This window comes from Photinus pyralis, unplaced genomic scaffold (assembly GCF_008802855.1).
Source record: "Photinus pyralis isolate 1611_PpyrPB1 unplaced genomic scaffold, Ppyr1.3 Ppyr1.4_LG1, whole genome shotgun sequence".
NCBI lineage: Eukaryota > Metazoa > Arthropoda > Insecta > Coleoptera > Lampyridae > Photinus > Photinus pyralis.
Genome location: NW_022170249.1, coordinates 28,609,865 through 28,623,607, shown reverse-complemented (window position 1 = coordinate 28,623,607; position 13,743 = coordinate 28,609,865). Strand labels below are relative to the sequence as shown.

General features: G+C 36.6%; 2 protein-coding genes across 2 annotated transcripts; one reads left to right on the top strand and one right to left on the bottom strand.

Annotated features, from left to right (window-relative positions):
* Positions 1-235: 235 nt before the first annotated feature.
* LOC116160175 lies at positions 236-1,006 on the bottom strand. Its single transcript, XM_031473312.1, has 3 exons — positions 736-1,006; positions 591-684; positions 236-547 (listed from the first exon to the last, which is right to left on the bottom strand). Exons 1-3 carry the CDS (start codon positions 919-921, stop codon positions 363-365), a joined length of 465 nt encoding a protein of 154 aa, XP_031329172.1. The 5' UTR covers positions 922-1,006; the 3' UTR covers positions 236-362.
* Positions 1,007-4,624: 3,618 nt separating this feature from the next.
* On the top strand, positions 4,625-11,442 carry LOC116159385 (integrin alpha-PS4-like). The gene is made up of 9 exons (XM_031472355.1): positions 4,625-4,885; positions 9,987-10,117; positions 10,168-10,280; positions 10,331-10,469; positions 10,520-10,602; positions 10,648-10,849; positions 10,896-10,987; positions 11,033-11,257; positions 11,308-11,442. The coding sequence occupies exons 1-9, from the start codon at positions 4,734-4,736 to the stop codon at positions 11,440-11,442; spliced, it is 1,272 nt and encodes a 423-aa protein (XP_031328215.1). The 5' UTR covers positions 4,625-4,733.
* Positions 11,443-13,743: the final 2,301 nt, after the last annotated feature.

Sequence of the window (13,743 nt, the reverse complement as noted above, 5' to 3'; positions counted from 1 at the left end):
ATTTTACGGTGAAGCACATCCTGAACGCGTATAATTCAATTTAAGTTATTGTCAAGTAAATAATACATTTACGTTCAATGTTTTGTACGTGTCCGTATTAAGACAATAATTATTAATTGAGGGCCTTCAGAAGAATTACCGCAATCCTTGGGGACGGTTTAACTTGTTGATTTAAATAACGCGAACCAAAGACCTGTCAGTGCGAATTCGAACGGTGCAGGAGCTAAGTTCATAAAATAATTAAATTGTTTATTAACGTACAACGTGTGTACCTACGCTACAATGAAATAAATGAACTTCAACTAATAACGCAGAACATGTGAGATAAGTACACCCTTCCCTCCCGATTCTCTGGGATTCGTTTATACTTCTTCTTGAAGTCTATATTCCAGAAGCTCCTTTCTTCCATCGAGGGGTGGACTTTTTAACTTGGCATGTAAAGCATCGTACTGCGGGCGGTCGCGTGGAAGACTGGATAAATACTCCAATATCCTCGGTAATTGTGGATTAAACTCAAATATGGTATCGATATCCGCCCAAATTGACGCTAAAAGTAAATTTTGAGATTTCATTTTGACCAAGCGACTTACCGTCAATCCCCTTTCCCATCGACCGTTTGGGTTGATGAACGAATGGATATCTAAAGAATGAAAACTTTTCCTCGTCCATTGGGTAAAAGTCGTTCTACAAGTTTGAAAAACGTGCCAAAATAAGAATCACTAAAGATGAACATACCGAAGATCCTCTTCTTCCAATTCGTGGTACGGATTTGGATGCCTTCAGGAAAAATTTTTCAAATTCTTCATTGTTCGCTTTCGTATTGGTCTCGCGTCTATTTCGTTGATGGATCGGACTGCCTTCGCGTAAGGCAACTAAGCAAACTGCAAGAAATGCGAGCGTCAGGAAAAATCTGCACGTCATTTTCGGCGATCGCGTCAATCTGACGAAGTGCAAGTATATGCAACCGAATACATAACTGAAGCGTCTTTTATGTAAAAAAATTTGAATAATTGTTTTATTCGTGACACATCTTTACAATTATCCAATTTAGTTTATTGTGGTTGTAGGGGAAGTTGGCTACGGGAAACTTTTAGTATTTGACTGGGGCACTGGGCCCGTATCATTTGATGCCGTTGATAATAATCAATTGTACTATCAGGTGTTTTAATTAGAATTGGGATACATTTTCAATTACTATTCCGTGTAGGTAAATAGAGGGTATTTACCCGGAGTTTGCACTATAACTTTTAATCACCTGCAATTTTGTTTCGCATAAAGTCGTTTCAATATTAATTAACTAATTGTCTTGACCCAAGGATGCTATGCTATATCTCCTTGGTCTTGACCCTACTATTGAAACATCACTTACCCACATAGCATTTGATATCTTATGTATATACATTTTAAATCCATAATGTACAGGGAATATCCTGTCCATCTTATGTATATACTATGTATCTTCATTATAGGATAGGCATATGTATTTTATGTTCAGTATGGATAATTCTATAAATATACATTTTGGATGTGCTATGTAGGTATATACATGGGATTATATGTTATGTATATGCGTTTTGGATTTGATACATGCGTGTTCTGTATTACCGACGTTACAAACGTTAGCGTCTCATTTTCTGTGAATTACGGCGATGAAGATAGTAAGGTGCTATTGCAAATACAGCTCATTTTTCTAAAATCAGGAGTGTTATTCTGCGAGTTGTTAATGAGTTTGTTTGTCTAATTTTGACAGTGAAAGTAATGATTTTTGAACAAGAACACGATCAAAATGACTCAAGACTACAGTGTTAAATAAAACAATAATAATTTCTTAAGCACATTTTCAATTGTACACTAAGAGACTTCATAAACAAAAACTCCGTGAAAAGAATTTATTTATGAAGGTATAGACCAGAGCTGGGCAGAATACTTTCAAAAAGTATTTGAATACTAAATACTTATACGTCCAGCACAAGCGAATACTAGATACAAATACATTGAAAAGTATTCAAATACTTTAAAAAATAAGTATTCAAATACTTTAGAATGTATTCGAAAATAGTATACTAGATAAAAGTCTTAATGCTACTTAAAAAATCAAGTTATACTTTGTATGGGGTTAGCTTTTTTTTATATTTCTATTGTTATATACAAATTTAAGGGGAGTAAAAGTAATAATTTCAAACAGTTCCAAGATTGGGCTACTAGTTCAAAAGTTACAGCCTTTTGCATTTTTTTTCGAAATTGGTTTCTAGTCTATAACTTTTGATTGAGAAGTCTGATCGAAAAAGTACGAATTGTTTTGGATTCTACGCACCAAAATTAATAAGAAAAAGTGTTTCCCGAGAAATTTTGGTGTAGTCGATTTTTGGTAAAAAAGGAAGGTTATACACTGCCTTTTTTTGAGCCCCGAAAAAAAAATTGTCTCAGATCGACCCGGAAAAAATTTTTTCTTATAGAATGTGGCCTGTAGAATCCATAATTTCAAACAGTTCCAAGATTGGGCTACTAGTTCAAAAGTTACAGCCCTTTGAATTTTTTTTCGAAATTGGTTTCTAGTCTATAACTTTTGATTAAGAAGTCTGATCGAAAAAGTACGAATTGATTTGGATTCTACGCACCCAAATTAATAAGAAAAAGTGTTTTCCCGAGAAATTTTGGTGTAGTAGATTTTTGTCAAAAAAAGGAAGGTTATACACTGCCTTTTTTTGAGCCCCGAAAAAAAAATTGTCTCGGATCGACCCGGAAAAATTTTTCTTATAGAATGTGGCCTGTAGAATCCATAATTTCAAACAGTTTCAAGATTGGGCTACTAGTTCAAAAGTTACAGCCCTTTGAATTTTTTTTCAAAATTGGTTTCTAGTCTATAACTTTTGATTGAGAAGTCTGATCGAAAAAGTACGAATTGATTTGGATTCTACGCACCCAAATTAATAAGAAAAAGTGTTTTCCCGAGAAATTTTGGTGTAGTCGATTTTTGGCAAAAAAAGGAAGGTTATACACTGCCTTTTTTTGAGCCCCGAAAAAAAAATTGTCTCAGATCGACCCGGATAAAAAATTTTCTTATAGAATGTGGCCTGTAGAATCCATAATTTCAAACAGTTTCAAGATTGGGCTACTAGTTCAAAAGTTACAGCCCTTTGAATTTTCTTTCGAAATTGACTATAGTAAATATTTGTGAAAGTATTTGAATAAAGGATTTGAATACTAAAAAGTATTTACAAAATCGAATACTGCCCAGCTCTGGTATGGACGCTAGTAAACTTCCCGAATGTTAGAGGAATCTCTATAGAACATCCATTCTGAATGTATACAACTTATATCCCATGCACATACATCGGACATTTGCGACATACTTTTGCACATTCTATGGATATACAATATCCCACGTGGAACGTACAATGGTATATGCAATGTATATAGGTCTGCTATGTGGGTATTCACTGCGAAATATGCAAACGGAAACGAATTATAGAATGCAATTTCAAATTCTAGTTTGAATATAATGCATATAAATGTCCATGCGGAAGCTAAAAGAAAGTAAGGTGACAGGTATGCATGAGCAAAATAGCATATTTCTTTAGTATCCTAACAATGATATTACCAGATAGTGGACAATTAGAATATTATTAATATTTAGTTGTGAAGTATCAATTTTTTGTTCTTCGTCATGTCTAGGAAGAAAGTGGTATGTTGTATCAAGTTTTGCATCCAGCTATACGTTTGATTCTAAAAAAAATGTAACGGGAGCCCGCTAGTGTAGTTTATTCTTTGCAATTTTTTTTAAATGTTCATTAAATTTGTATGGATATTTCGATAGTGTAGTCTTCTAAATGTATGCCCCCGTATAGGGGCTGATAGTAGAATAACAGCAGAAGGCACTGCGTGTCGTACCAGGCGACTAAAAAACGACCAGTCTTTAAATGTTTGTGTGTAAAGAGCCTCCTCCCCTTATAACCCAACCATCTACTAAGATATTTCGATTTAAAAAAATGCGTCTTATCTGCAGATTCTGCACAAGAGTACCAAACTCTTACTTCTGGAGTCTGGGAGTGCGGGTCTAAATGCTACAACAATCCATAAACAGTAACACTGTACCTCAAGTATATTTAATAAATTCAGAGCAAGTATGTATTATTCATTACTTATTTGATTTAGATGTGTAATAATGAGTAATGGTACAAGCCCATACGTTAAGAATAATAAAATGATCACACCTCCTAAACTGATTCCCACCTTGGACAAAGAAGATAAAAATTCTCTTCTAATTAAAGCCTAAAAATCAGTCAAAAAATTGAGGAAAATTACCTGTCGGTACATAAAACGTTTAACGCAAATTGCGCTAATAGGTTGTTAACCGTTTCCTTTTATTTGACAAAAATTATTTGGAAATTCGCGATTTCAAAAATACCGACTAATTACACCCTCATTAATGAATCACTTTGCGGGAAAGCGTGATTTCATTGTTAGTACCAGTGGCGTGCTTAAAATCCGACAATTATCTCTTTGGCAAAACCGAGCCGATGAGTCAAATTATAAATCATTTATCATCATTACTGTATCTTATCAGTCGGATTTTTTTATCAAATAAAAACATCCTGAAGTACACATCACTTACGCACGCAGACTGTATGCTGCCATCCTGGAGACGGTCGCGCCACTGAATTATTTGGATAACGATGAATATTTAATTTAATAATTATTTTTTGCGTTCTTTCAGTTGTAGTTTTACAGCCATGGTGTCTGTACGCGCGTATGCAATTTTAATTATTCTCGGAGTATGTGACAGTTTCAATTTTGACTTGAATTTCGTTGATCTCATCAGCGTCGGTAGTGGCGAGAAGTACTTTGGATATTCTCTTTTGCTGCAGAAGGGCGACGTTTCGAGGTAAGTCTTATTAGGAAGTAATGGAATACCTTCAGGGATACCGAGTGTTTCCGCTTGATACCGCAGCTCATCTCAGATATCGCGCTATTATCTCCGGAACTTTTCCAAGTGCATGATGAGATAGAGGGTTGCCAAGTTTGAAAATGATATTATTTCGTGTTGGTAGGATTTCAAAAAGCTGTATCCTCAGAATACTGTCATTGTGTTCAATTTTGCCTCGTTTTTCACCTCAAAAATTTTCGGGGAAACACTTTTTCCTATTAATTTAGCTTCGTAGATTCCAAAACGTCTCGTATTTTGTCAATTGGACCTCTGAATAAAAAGTTATAGGCAAAAAGATTTTGTGGTATACCTAGGTATCAAAATTATTTTAGGAACAATCTCGAGAAAAACTATAACATGCGATGATGCTGCCCTTAAAATATTATATCTCCGGTAATAGTAGTAGATTGCAGCCCTGTCCTTACTACCTCTACTACGAGTTCTGTTGTCTTAATAAAAATACAGTTTCTTCAGTGTTCGCCCATTCTTCAATCTTCGCTATTGGTCCAGGGCTCAACAATGTTTTTGCTTCTTCCTGTGTATCGACATTGTACCCGTCACTCAGGAGTAATTTTAGTTTCAAAGTCCTGCCACGATAAAATCAACCCAGCTTTCATCTCAAAATGTTACCCTCGAGAGGATACAATATATTCACGAACACTTTCCTTACTGATACCTACTCTACGTCTTCTTTTGCTTCTTTTTAAAACTTCAAAATAACTCACGCCACCTTCAAGACCCATTTAAAGACCCGTTTACCGTTCTTTACGACCAATAGGACCATTTTCTTCATTACTTTGTTTATACCTTCAAAATTAGACATTACCTACACGTCTTTTTTTCGCCTCTTTCCTTCCCGCCTTCCGTATATCGCTATCGAGCATTTTGTCACACCTCCTACTTTCAAATAGCTTTCGTTCTAGGCTTGCCAGATTTTGAACCTGGGCAAGGATTGGTCTCCAGAGACAGAGATGTCTAATTGTGATTGTGTATGGTGGAAGTGGTGGATCCTTTAAATACGGAAAGATAACACGTCACGTTATACGGTTTATATCACTACTCTATATGCACTACACCAAAACCGGAATATAAAACACACACCTATTTTTTTAACAAGAAGTCCATATAGACATTTTTTTTGCAAATACATTGATACGTTTTTTTAAAAATTGAATAACACCCAAGCTGATGGCGATAATAGCAGCAATTCATCCAAAGGACATAAGGATTCCATTGCTTCCAATTTTATGTCCATAAATAATAATGAAAATCTTGGCAATTAATTTGCGCAAGTGCAATATCTCCTTTCTTATTTATAGATATTTTTTTGAAATTTTAACACAGATGTTTCTAATAACGACAAGCATATCGCATATTGCAAAAATCAGATTGTGCGCGTGCGCAAACTGCGCAATGTAAACTTTCTTATTTATAGAAACATTTTTTGAAATCTTAATTAAAAATTCTTCTAGAAAAGGCAAACAGGTCGCATTTTAAGGTGTGCGCACGCACAAATGGCGCAATGCCAAGTTTATTATTTTATTTTCCTTTGTACATATAAATAATCCGTTAAATGACCTTTCGGGTAGTACTGATCAATTCATGGCAAATGCGCTACAATTACTCACCTAAGGCGATTAATTTTTTTAATTTACGAAAACGGTTCCATTCGTTGAGACCTTTAATTAGAATTCCATGAAAAATAAAATTAATTTATAAGAATCCATATCGTCCACATAAAGTGAGACTACAAACTAGATGGTCAAACGTATCAATTACGTATGCCCGCGAAGGTTTCTGATGTACCTACTGAAACACCATTCGAAATTCCCACGGGAACGGAACAAGAAAAAAAAACAATAGGTATTTATGTTTTACAATCGAAAAGAGACTTTACTTCTCCAGTTTAAACTTTTTCGTTGTGGTGTCTTTCCAGGCTCCCTCCACGACTCTTCTATTTCCTTATTTATTGAGATATTTTTTTGATATTTTAATAAAAAGTTCTTCTACTAAAGGCAAACATATCGCATATTTGAATCAGGTGTGCGACTGCGCAACGCTTACTTTTTTTTATCTAAAGCATATTATAAATTTGCCTTAACTTGTTTTCATTGTACACAGAAATAATCCATTATTATGCCCTTTCGGGAAGTACCGATCGATTCATGGAAAATGCGCCTTGCGGCGAAAACCTTTTTCATTCTTTTAGATAGCAAGCAATCGAACAGTTTTCCAGTAAAACCTCGCTAATCCGAACTAATTGGGACCAGAGGTTGTTAATAAAATAAATATCAAAACGCTCAGCGCGTGTGTACGTTTTAGTGAGCGAATTGTGGAGCGTTCGCACTTTTATTCGGATCATCCCGAATTTTTTCGGATTAGCGAGGTTACATTTACAGCGTGTTCGGATTATTGAGGTTCTACTGCATACCGTAACACTTTGTCATTAACGGCTTTCTAACTGTTTTTTTTAAATAGTGGCGAAGTTTACACTCTAGATTTTTTAAATAAATTTGATCCCAAAGCTATTAAAAAACAATGTGTTATAGAAATCAAATGACGCAGAAAAGACAAACTTCAAATCCGTAACGGCTGCCGAATATTACTTGAGAATTCCAAAATCGAGACCTGTAAATTGTTTGTGATATGAAATCCCCCCCCCCCCCCCCCCAAGTTACAAAAATGTTAACTTTACCCATGTAACGGACGGTTACAAATTATCCATGATTCACCGTGTATATTCTTCTTATCCTTCGTTTCTCGGGGTCGATGTCGGTGTGAAGTATTTCGGAACTTACCTTAATTATACTTTTATACTTCCAGCTCGCTCAGGTAAATAATAGGGAATAATTAAGTTCATTTTGATCTTCGTAGGTCCTTCATTAATTTCAACAGATAGTAATCAAAATTTGGGCAAGATATTACTACCGAAATTGATACTCTAATATGCCTGGAGGAATTACGCAAAATTGTCATAATTCGGTGTGCGTTTGAAATACTTTAGGACTTATCAGTCTCCGGGGTTAATTCGAAGTTCGTAAATAAATTGTCATTAATTCCCATGCAAAATGACCGCAAGTTTTAAAATACGTACGCCGTTGGATAAAAATTAGTATAAAGGAATATTGTCTTTTACCTTATGAATGAAGTCTCTTGATTCAGCTGGAGTTGTTGAACTTGATGGCCACGTCCTGGTGCTTTGAAATCTGCAACCCTCTGCTGCAGTCTCCTCGAATAAATGGACTCCAGTAACTTGATTTTTATTTAGATCGTCACTGCTCCTTCTAGGAAATTTCCACCTTGTTATATTTGCAGGTAAATGGTGATACGATTAGCTCGCTTTAATTCACACTTATTGATTGGGTATTATTGTCCTAAAACGACAATAGTTTTAGGCGCCTTTTTTTAATAATTTAGTATTTCGTTAAAAACTTGCGCTTACAATGCGAGTTCCACAACGACTTAATTCGCACTGACTAAAATTTACTGTCTCTCTCCCCGCTACTCATTTACACCTTTGTCCGTCCAAAGTACATTCCCTCCATTCTAAATTTAAACTTACAACAAATGATACGTTTACAAAACCTAATATACATTATATACAATTAATTACAAAATTTCATTCCTTTACGTCCGGGCCAAAAAGCATTATGTGTAATTGAAAATATTCACACCCGTTACACCCAACTCTCTAAAAATAGAAAAAAATTTAAATCCTACCGTTACACCACCTTCTTCCTGTAAGTCTTCTTCGTGCTATCATTTTTTAATCCTATTTCATAAAAAAAAATTCAAGGGACTGTAACTTTTGATCTAGTGGCCCCATCTTCAAACTGTTAAGAGATTACGGATTTCTACAGGCCAAAATCTATAAGAAAATGTGTAACTGGCGGGGCCCTTCCAGCTCTAGGGTGGGCCATCACGTTCTTATAAATACGGTCCCTAAAGGTTTTAGACTCGAAAAATCAGTACGCAACCGTGCTATGGGTAATATTGTACAGAATAGAAATGTTTCCGAATTGTGTACATTTAGTGAAAGCAGAAAATTTACACAGTTGATAGGGGGCGTTTTTTAAATTCTCTACCTAACTATGCAAAACCCCACAGAAATAGTTAAGTGGCCAAATCGAAAAACGACTTTGTTTATTAGTTCTAACGGCATTTTATGAGCCATTTTGGCCACATGGTTTTTTAGATGTAAAAAAATGTGTTGAATCCGATTCGGGATGTTGCCAGGCCGAATTTTGCACTAGTTCACAAATACAGCACGATGGCGCCACTATCTATTGTATTGTGTGCTATTTAGTATTAAATTGTTTTCCATAATTTATTACTTATATATACGTAAGAGTTGGTTAATTAACTTCATAGCTAGTAAGGAAAATGTAGGAAAATATATCCTGTGGTGATATATAGGGTGTCCCAAAAAAACTGTGAATTAATCAGTGTTTTACATTTTCCTCGGCAAATTTTGTTTGTTATGAAATTTTGTGCTTTTTAATAACCGTTGGTATTTATAGGTTCTTTCCAAGTATATATATAAATAAAAATTGCGTATTTTTCCAATGAATTCAAATCTGCATTTAAAAAAACAAAACCACATCGCATTTTTCAGATGATAACAAAAATGTGACTTTGATATGGAACACCCTGTGTATTATTACATAAGTCATCGTATGAGGCAACTTTGTAGCCTCCGATATCGAAGTAAAACTAAGAGTGCCCGACTTTTCTGCTTCGTTGGCTATTTTAAGTCAAGTTCTGAAACGGAACCTCGTGAAGTCGTTAAGTGCACTTTTTCGCCACACATCTACATACCTTTTAGGTCATCCCACGACTCCGTCAAATCAGTTAATAGAACTGGTAACACAATATCGTATCTACCCAGCCCATGTTTTAATTTCAAAAGCGTTTCATTTATCGCCAGATCTACTTACGTCCACGTTTCCTATGAAGCGGTACAAATGTAAATTTCCATATATTTAAATGAAATGCGAAATCGAAAAAGTTTTAAAACCTGCAAAGCGATCTAAAAATAAAAAATGGTTTTTCATTGCAGGGTAATAGTTGGCGCCCCGAACTCAAATTCATCTTACGCTGTCCACAACTCAATAGGGGTACCAGGAGCTCTTTATAAATGTGATATTGGCACTTCGTCATCATGTCAGCAGTACGTGATTGAATCGAAAGGTAAGGGAGCCAAACGCGCCACGTCTCTAAAATAATCTTCGTTAATTCAGGCAACACCGAAGTGAAATCTGGTGACAACCGATACAATTTCAAAGATTTAAAAGACAACGGTCTGATGGGCGCCGCTGTAGAGGGAGGAGATAACGTGGACGATCCTTTATATGTAGGTAATCAAAACGGGTTGCGCGGCTCTTATTACCCCAATTTCCGTAGGTATGTAGCCCCAGATGGAAAAATGACAGGAGCGACAGATACGGGCAGCACTACTTGGCAAACGGAATTTGCTACGGAATGACCACCTCCTCCAACATCACGGCGGATTGGGAACGCTACATGCCGTTATTAAATGCTGGTACGCGCATTCGACGCAAATCTCTCGATTAACAATCGCTGATGTTTTAGGCAAGCAAGGCTATACACTTGCAAAGGTCGTGAAGTATTATTATGCAATGGGTCAGCTCGGTTTTGCCATGCACTACGTGACGGTAAGCGTCAATTTAAATTTCCGCTTGTCGTCAAAGCAATTTTAGAGGCAACGCAGGTTGCTCCTGGGAGCTCCGGGCGTGTTAGGTTGGAGAGGTTCAATCGTGCAGGTCGCCTTCCAAGATACGAGCAACTTGCAGATTCAACGCAGAGATACTCACCAGCGTCACAAAAGACAACTCCTGTACAGCTTTAATGTTCCCAATCCGGTGTACATCTCCTCGTTGGAAGAAGACAACTTTTACTTCGGTGAGTATAGGTATGTTATAATACGGTTTGAAATACTCCCACCTAGGTTATAGCGTATCTTCGGGTAGATTCGTTCGGAAATACAGCGATCTCTGGTTTATTGCCGGATCGCCCAGAGCTGCAGATTTGTACGGAATGGTAAGCAACTGGAAGTGAAGAATTTGTCACCAATGTTTTTCGTAGGTGTTGTTGTTCGAGTTTCCGCAATACGAAGACTCAGATTTGATTGTTCACAAGAAATTCATTGGCGAGCAGTTTGGGTCGTACTTTGGAGGAAGCGTACTTGGTATAGCTACGTCAGATCTTGGTGCTCAGATGGGAATTTTTGATTTGTTGGTTGGTGCGCCGACGTATACCACCGATACGTGGGACGAGGGTTGCGTTTACTTTTACAAAAATAAAGGAGAGGTACAGATAAACCCCCCACTGGTAACCATATTTAAAGATACTTCTTTCAGGGCAATCTTGATAGTCCCAGGAAAATATATGGAAGCAAGAAACCTGGTGCGCGATTTGGAACTGCTATGTCAGCGATTGGAGACGTAAATAAGGACAGCTTTGAAGGTCAGTTTTGCATTTTATTCCATCTGTGAAAATAGGCAATTTGAAAAGGATCAAAATGCCTACCAATTAAAAACAGTTTGTTTAATTTTTCACCACTTACCAACAAATGGTTTTCAATAAGTTAGGTCTCTAGCATCCAAGATCCAAGGTCCAGCGTGTAAGATAGTACAACCAGCATCCTAGATGGGTCCAATTTCCGGTACTTCCCCCCTCCCCCCCACTACCGAAATAATCCCGGGCCATCCTCCGAAATACCCACATAGCAGATCTATATACATTGCATATACCATGTACATTCCACGTGGGATATTGTATATCCATAGAATGTGGAAAAGTATGTCGCAAATGTCCGATGTATGTGCATGGGATATAAGTTTGGCAGACTTCACATAATACATAGTATATACGTTTTGGATGTCTTATGTATATGCACGTATATGCATCAGACATGCTATGTATATTGGTATACTGACAACTGGATATATCATGAATATTCCTGTAATATGCAAAAGATGTTCAATAGGATATTCTATGTATGTTGTATACATTCAGAATGGATGTTCTATAGAGATTCCTCTAACATTCGGGAAGTTTACTAGCGTCCATACCAGAACTGGGCAGTATTCGATTTTGTAAATACTTTTTAGTATTCAAATCCTTTAAAGTATTCAAATACTTTGTAATTAAATACTTTTATGGAAGCAGTATTTGTATTTGTAACTCAAATACTTTCAAAATATTTAGTCAATTTCGAAAAAAAATTCAAAGGGCTGTAAGCCTGGAGGCAAGCCGGTTTTCAATACAGACGAGGAACGGGCTTTCGTGAATGGAATTCTCAAATGCTCCGATTGGGGATTTCAACTAGGAGAACGGGACTTGAAGGTCTTTATTAAAAGCTATTTGGAATCGATTTGAACGAAACATGGTTGGATCGACTCGGAAACTTTCAGCGTTTGGTTTGAGTCAACAATTTTGCCTCATGCGCAACAATCTTGCCTCACATTTAAACGTAAATGTGATCAAGAAATGTGAAGAAAATGACATTTCGTTTGTGTGCCTGCCACCCAACAGTTACTCATTTATTGCAACCGTTGGACGTTGCCTTTTTTAGGCCTTTGAAAACAGCCTGGCGTAGCATTTTAACGCAATGGAAATTAGGTAACGCTCGCAACGGTACTGTACCCAAGGAACAGTTTCCTGCTTTGATAAAATTGGCGCTAGAGAAAATGGATTCAGTCCAGACAAAACATCAAAACCAAGCTCAGGAGAATGCCATAAGAAGAATTCTAATCAATGGATTTGAGGCCACTGGTGTTTTCCCTTTGAATGGAGAGCGAGTGTTAAAGAAACTTCCATGAGGAAATGATAATAATATACACGAAGTTGTAAACGATACATTAACGAACTTATTACGAAGTCAAAGAGAAGCTGGACAGTCCACCTTTAATAGTCGACAAAAGAGGAAAAAATTACGAGTGGATCCAGGAAAAAGTGTTTGCCGCGGAAACTTCCTCTGAAGAAGAACAATCATCTATCGAACTAATAGTGGGAGCGGCTCGTGATAAATATTGGTATTATTCGGCATTTCGTATTAAAATTGTGCCACTTGGAGCACATGTTCCCTAGACCTATTGGAGTGATTTGAGTCGCAGAGCCGGAAGTTCCGTCCCTTAGGATTGAAAATGGCGCCATTTTTTTAAATTTCAGGAAATATATGCTTTTAGAGCGATTTTTACGTTTGGGTTGACGTTTACGAGGTTTCCGACGGTGAATATTACAAAAATAATATCCAAAGCTAATTTCTGTGTGGGAAGCATGTTTCATTTATCATATATAAGGCCAATTGTATGATATCTTTAACGTCCGACAAGATTCAAAGGTTTTGACCGATTTTCGTAGTTGAGGTGGCGTTTCTGAGATTCTTTTGGGTGAAGATTACCAAAAAAGACCCATTAATAGTATATTATTCAACGAGTGAGAAAGTTGGCAATTATTCACGAAGATAAGATTTGCGCCACGAGTCGAAGACGAGTGGCGTAATTTATCTGAGTGAATAATGCCTTTCTCACGAGTTAAATACTATACTTTTTACTTTTAGCGCATTTCCAAAAAATAAAAAAAAATGTTCCAAAACCCACTCGTGGGTATTGCACGCGTAACACAAAGTATTGAAACGAGCATCGTCACCAAAAGCACACCAAAATGTCGAATCTTGCATATTGAAGCACATCCACGTCCCAGAAGAGAGAGAGGAGTATAAGTTACAAAGTTTCAAAAGAAATATTACCATACCTAAGAAATTGGCTATGAAGCAACCTGTGCAGTCCACT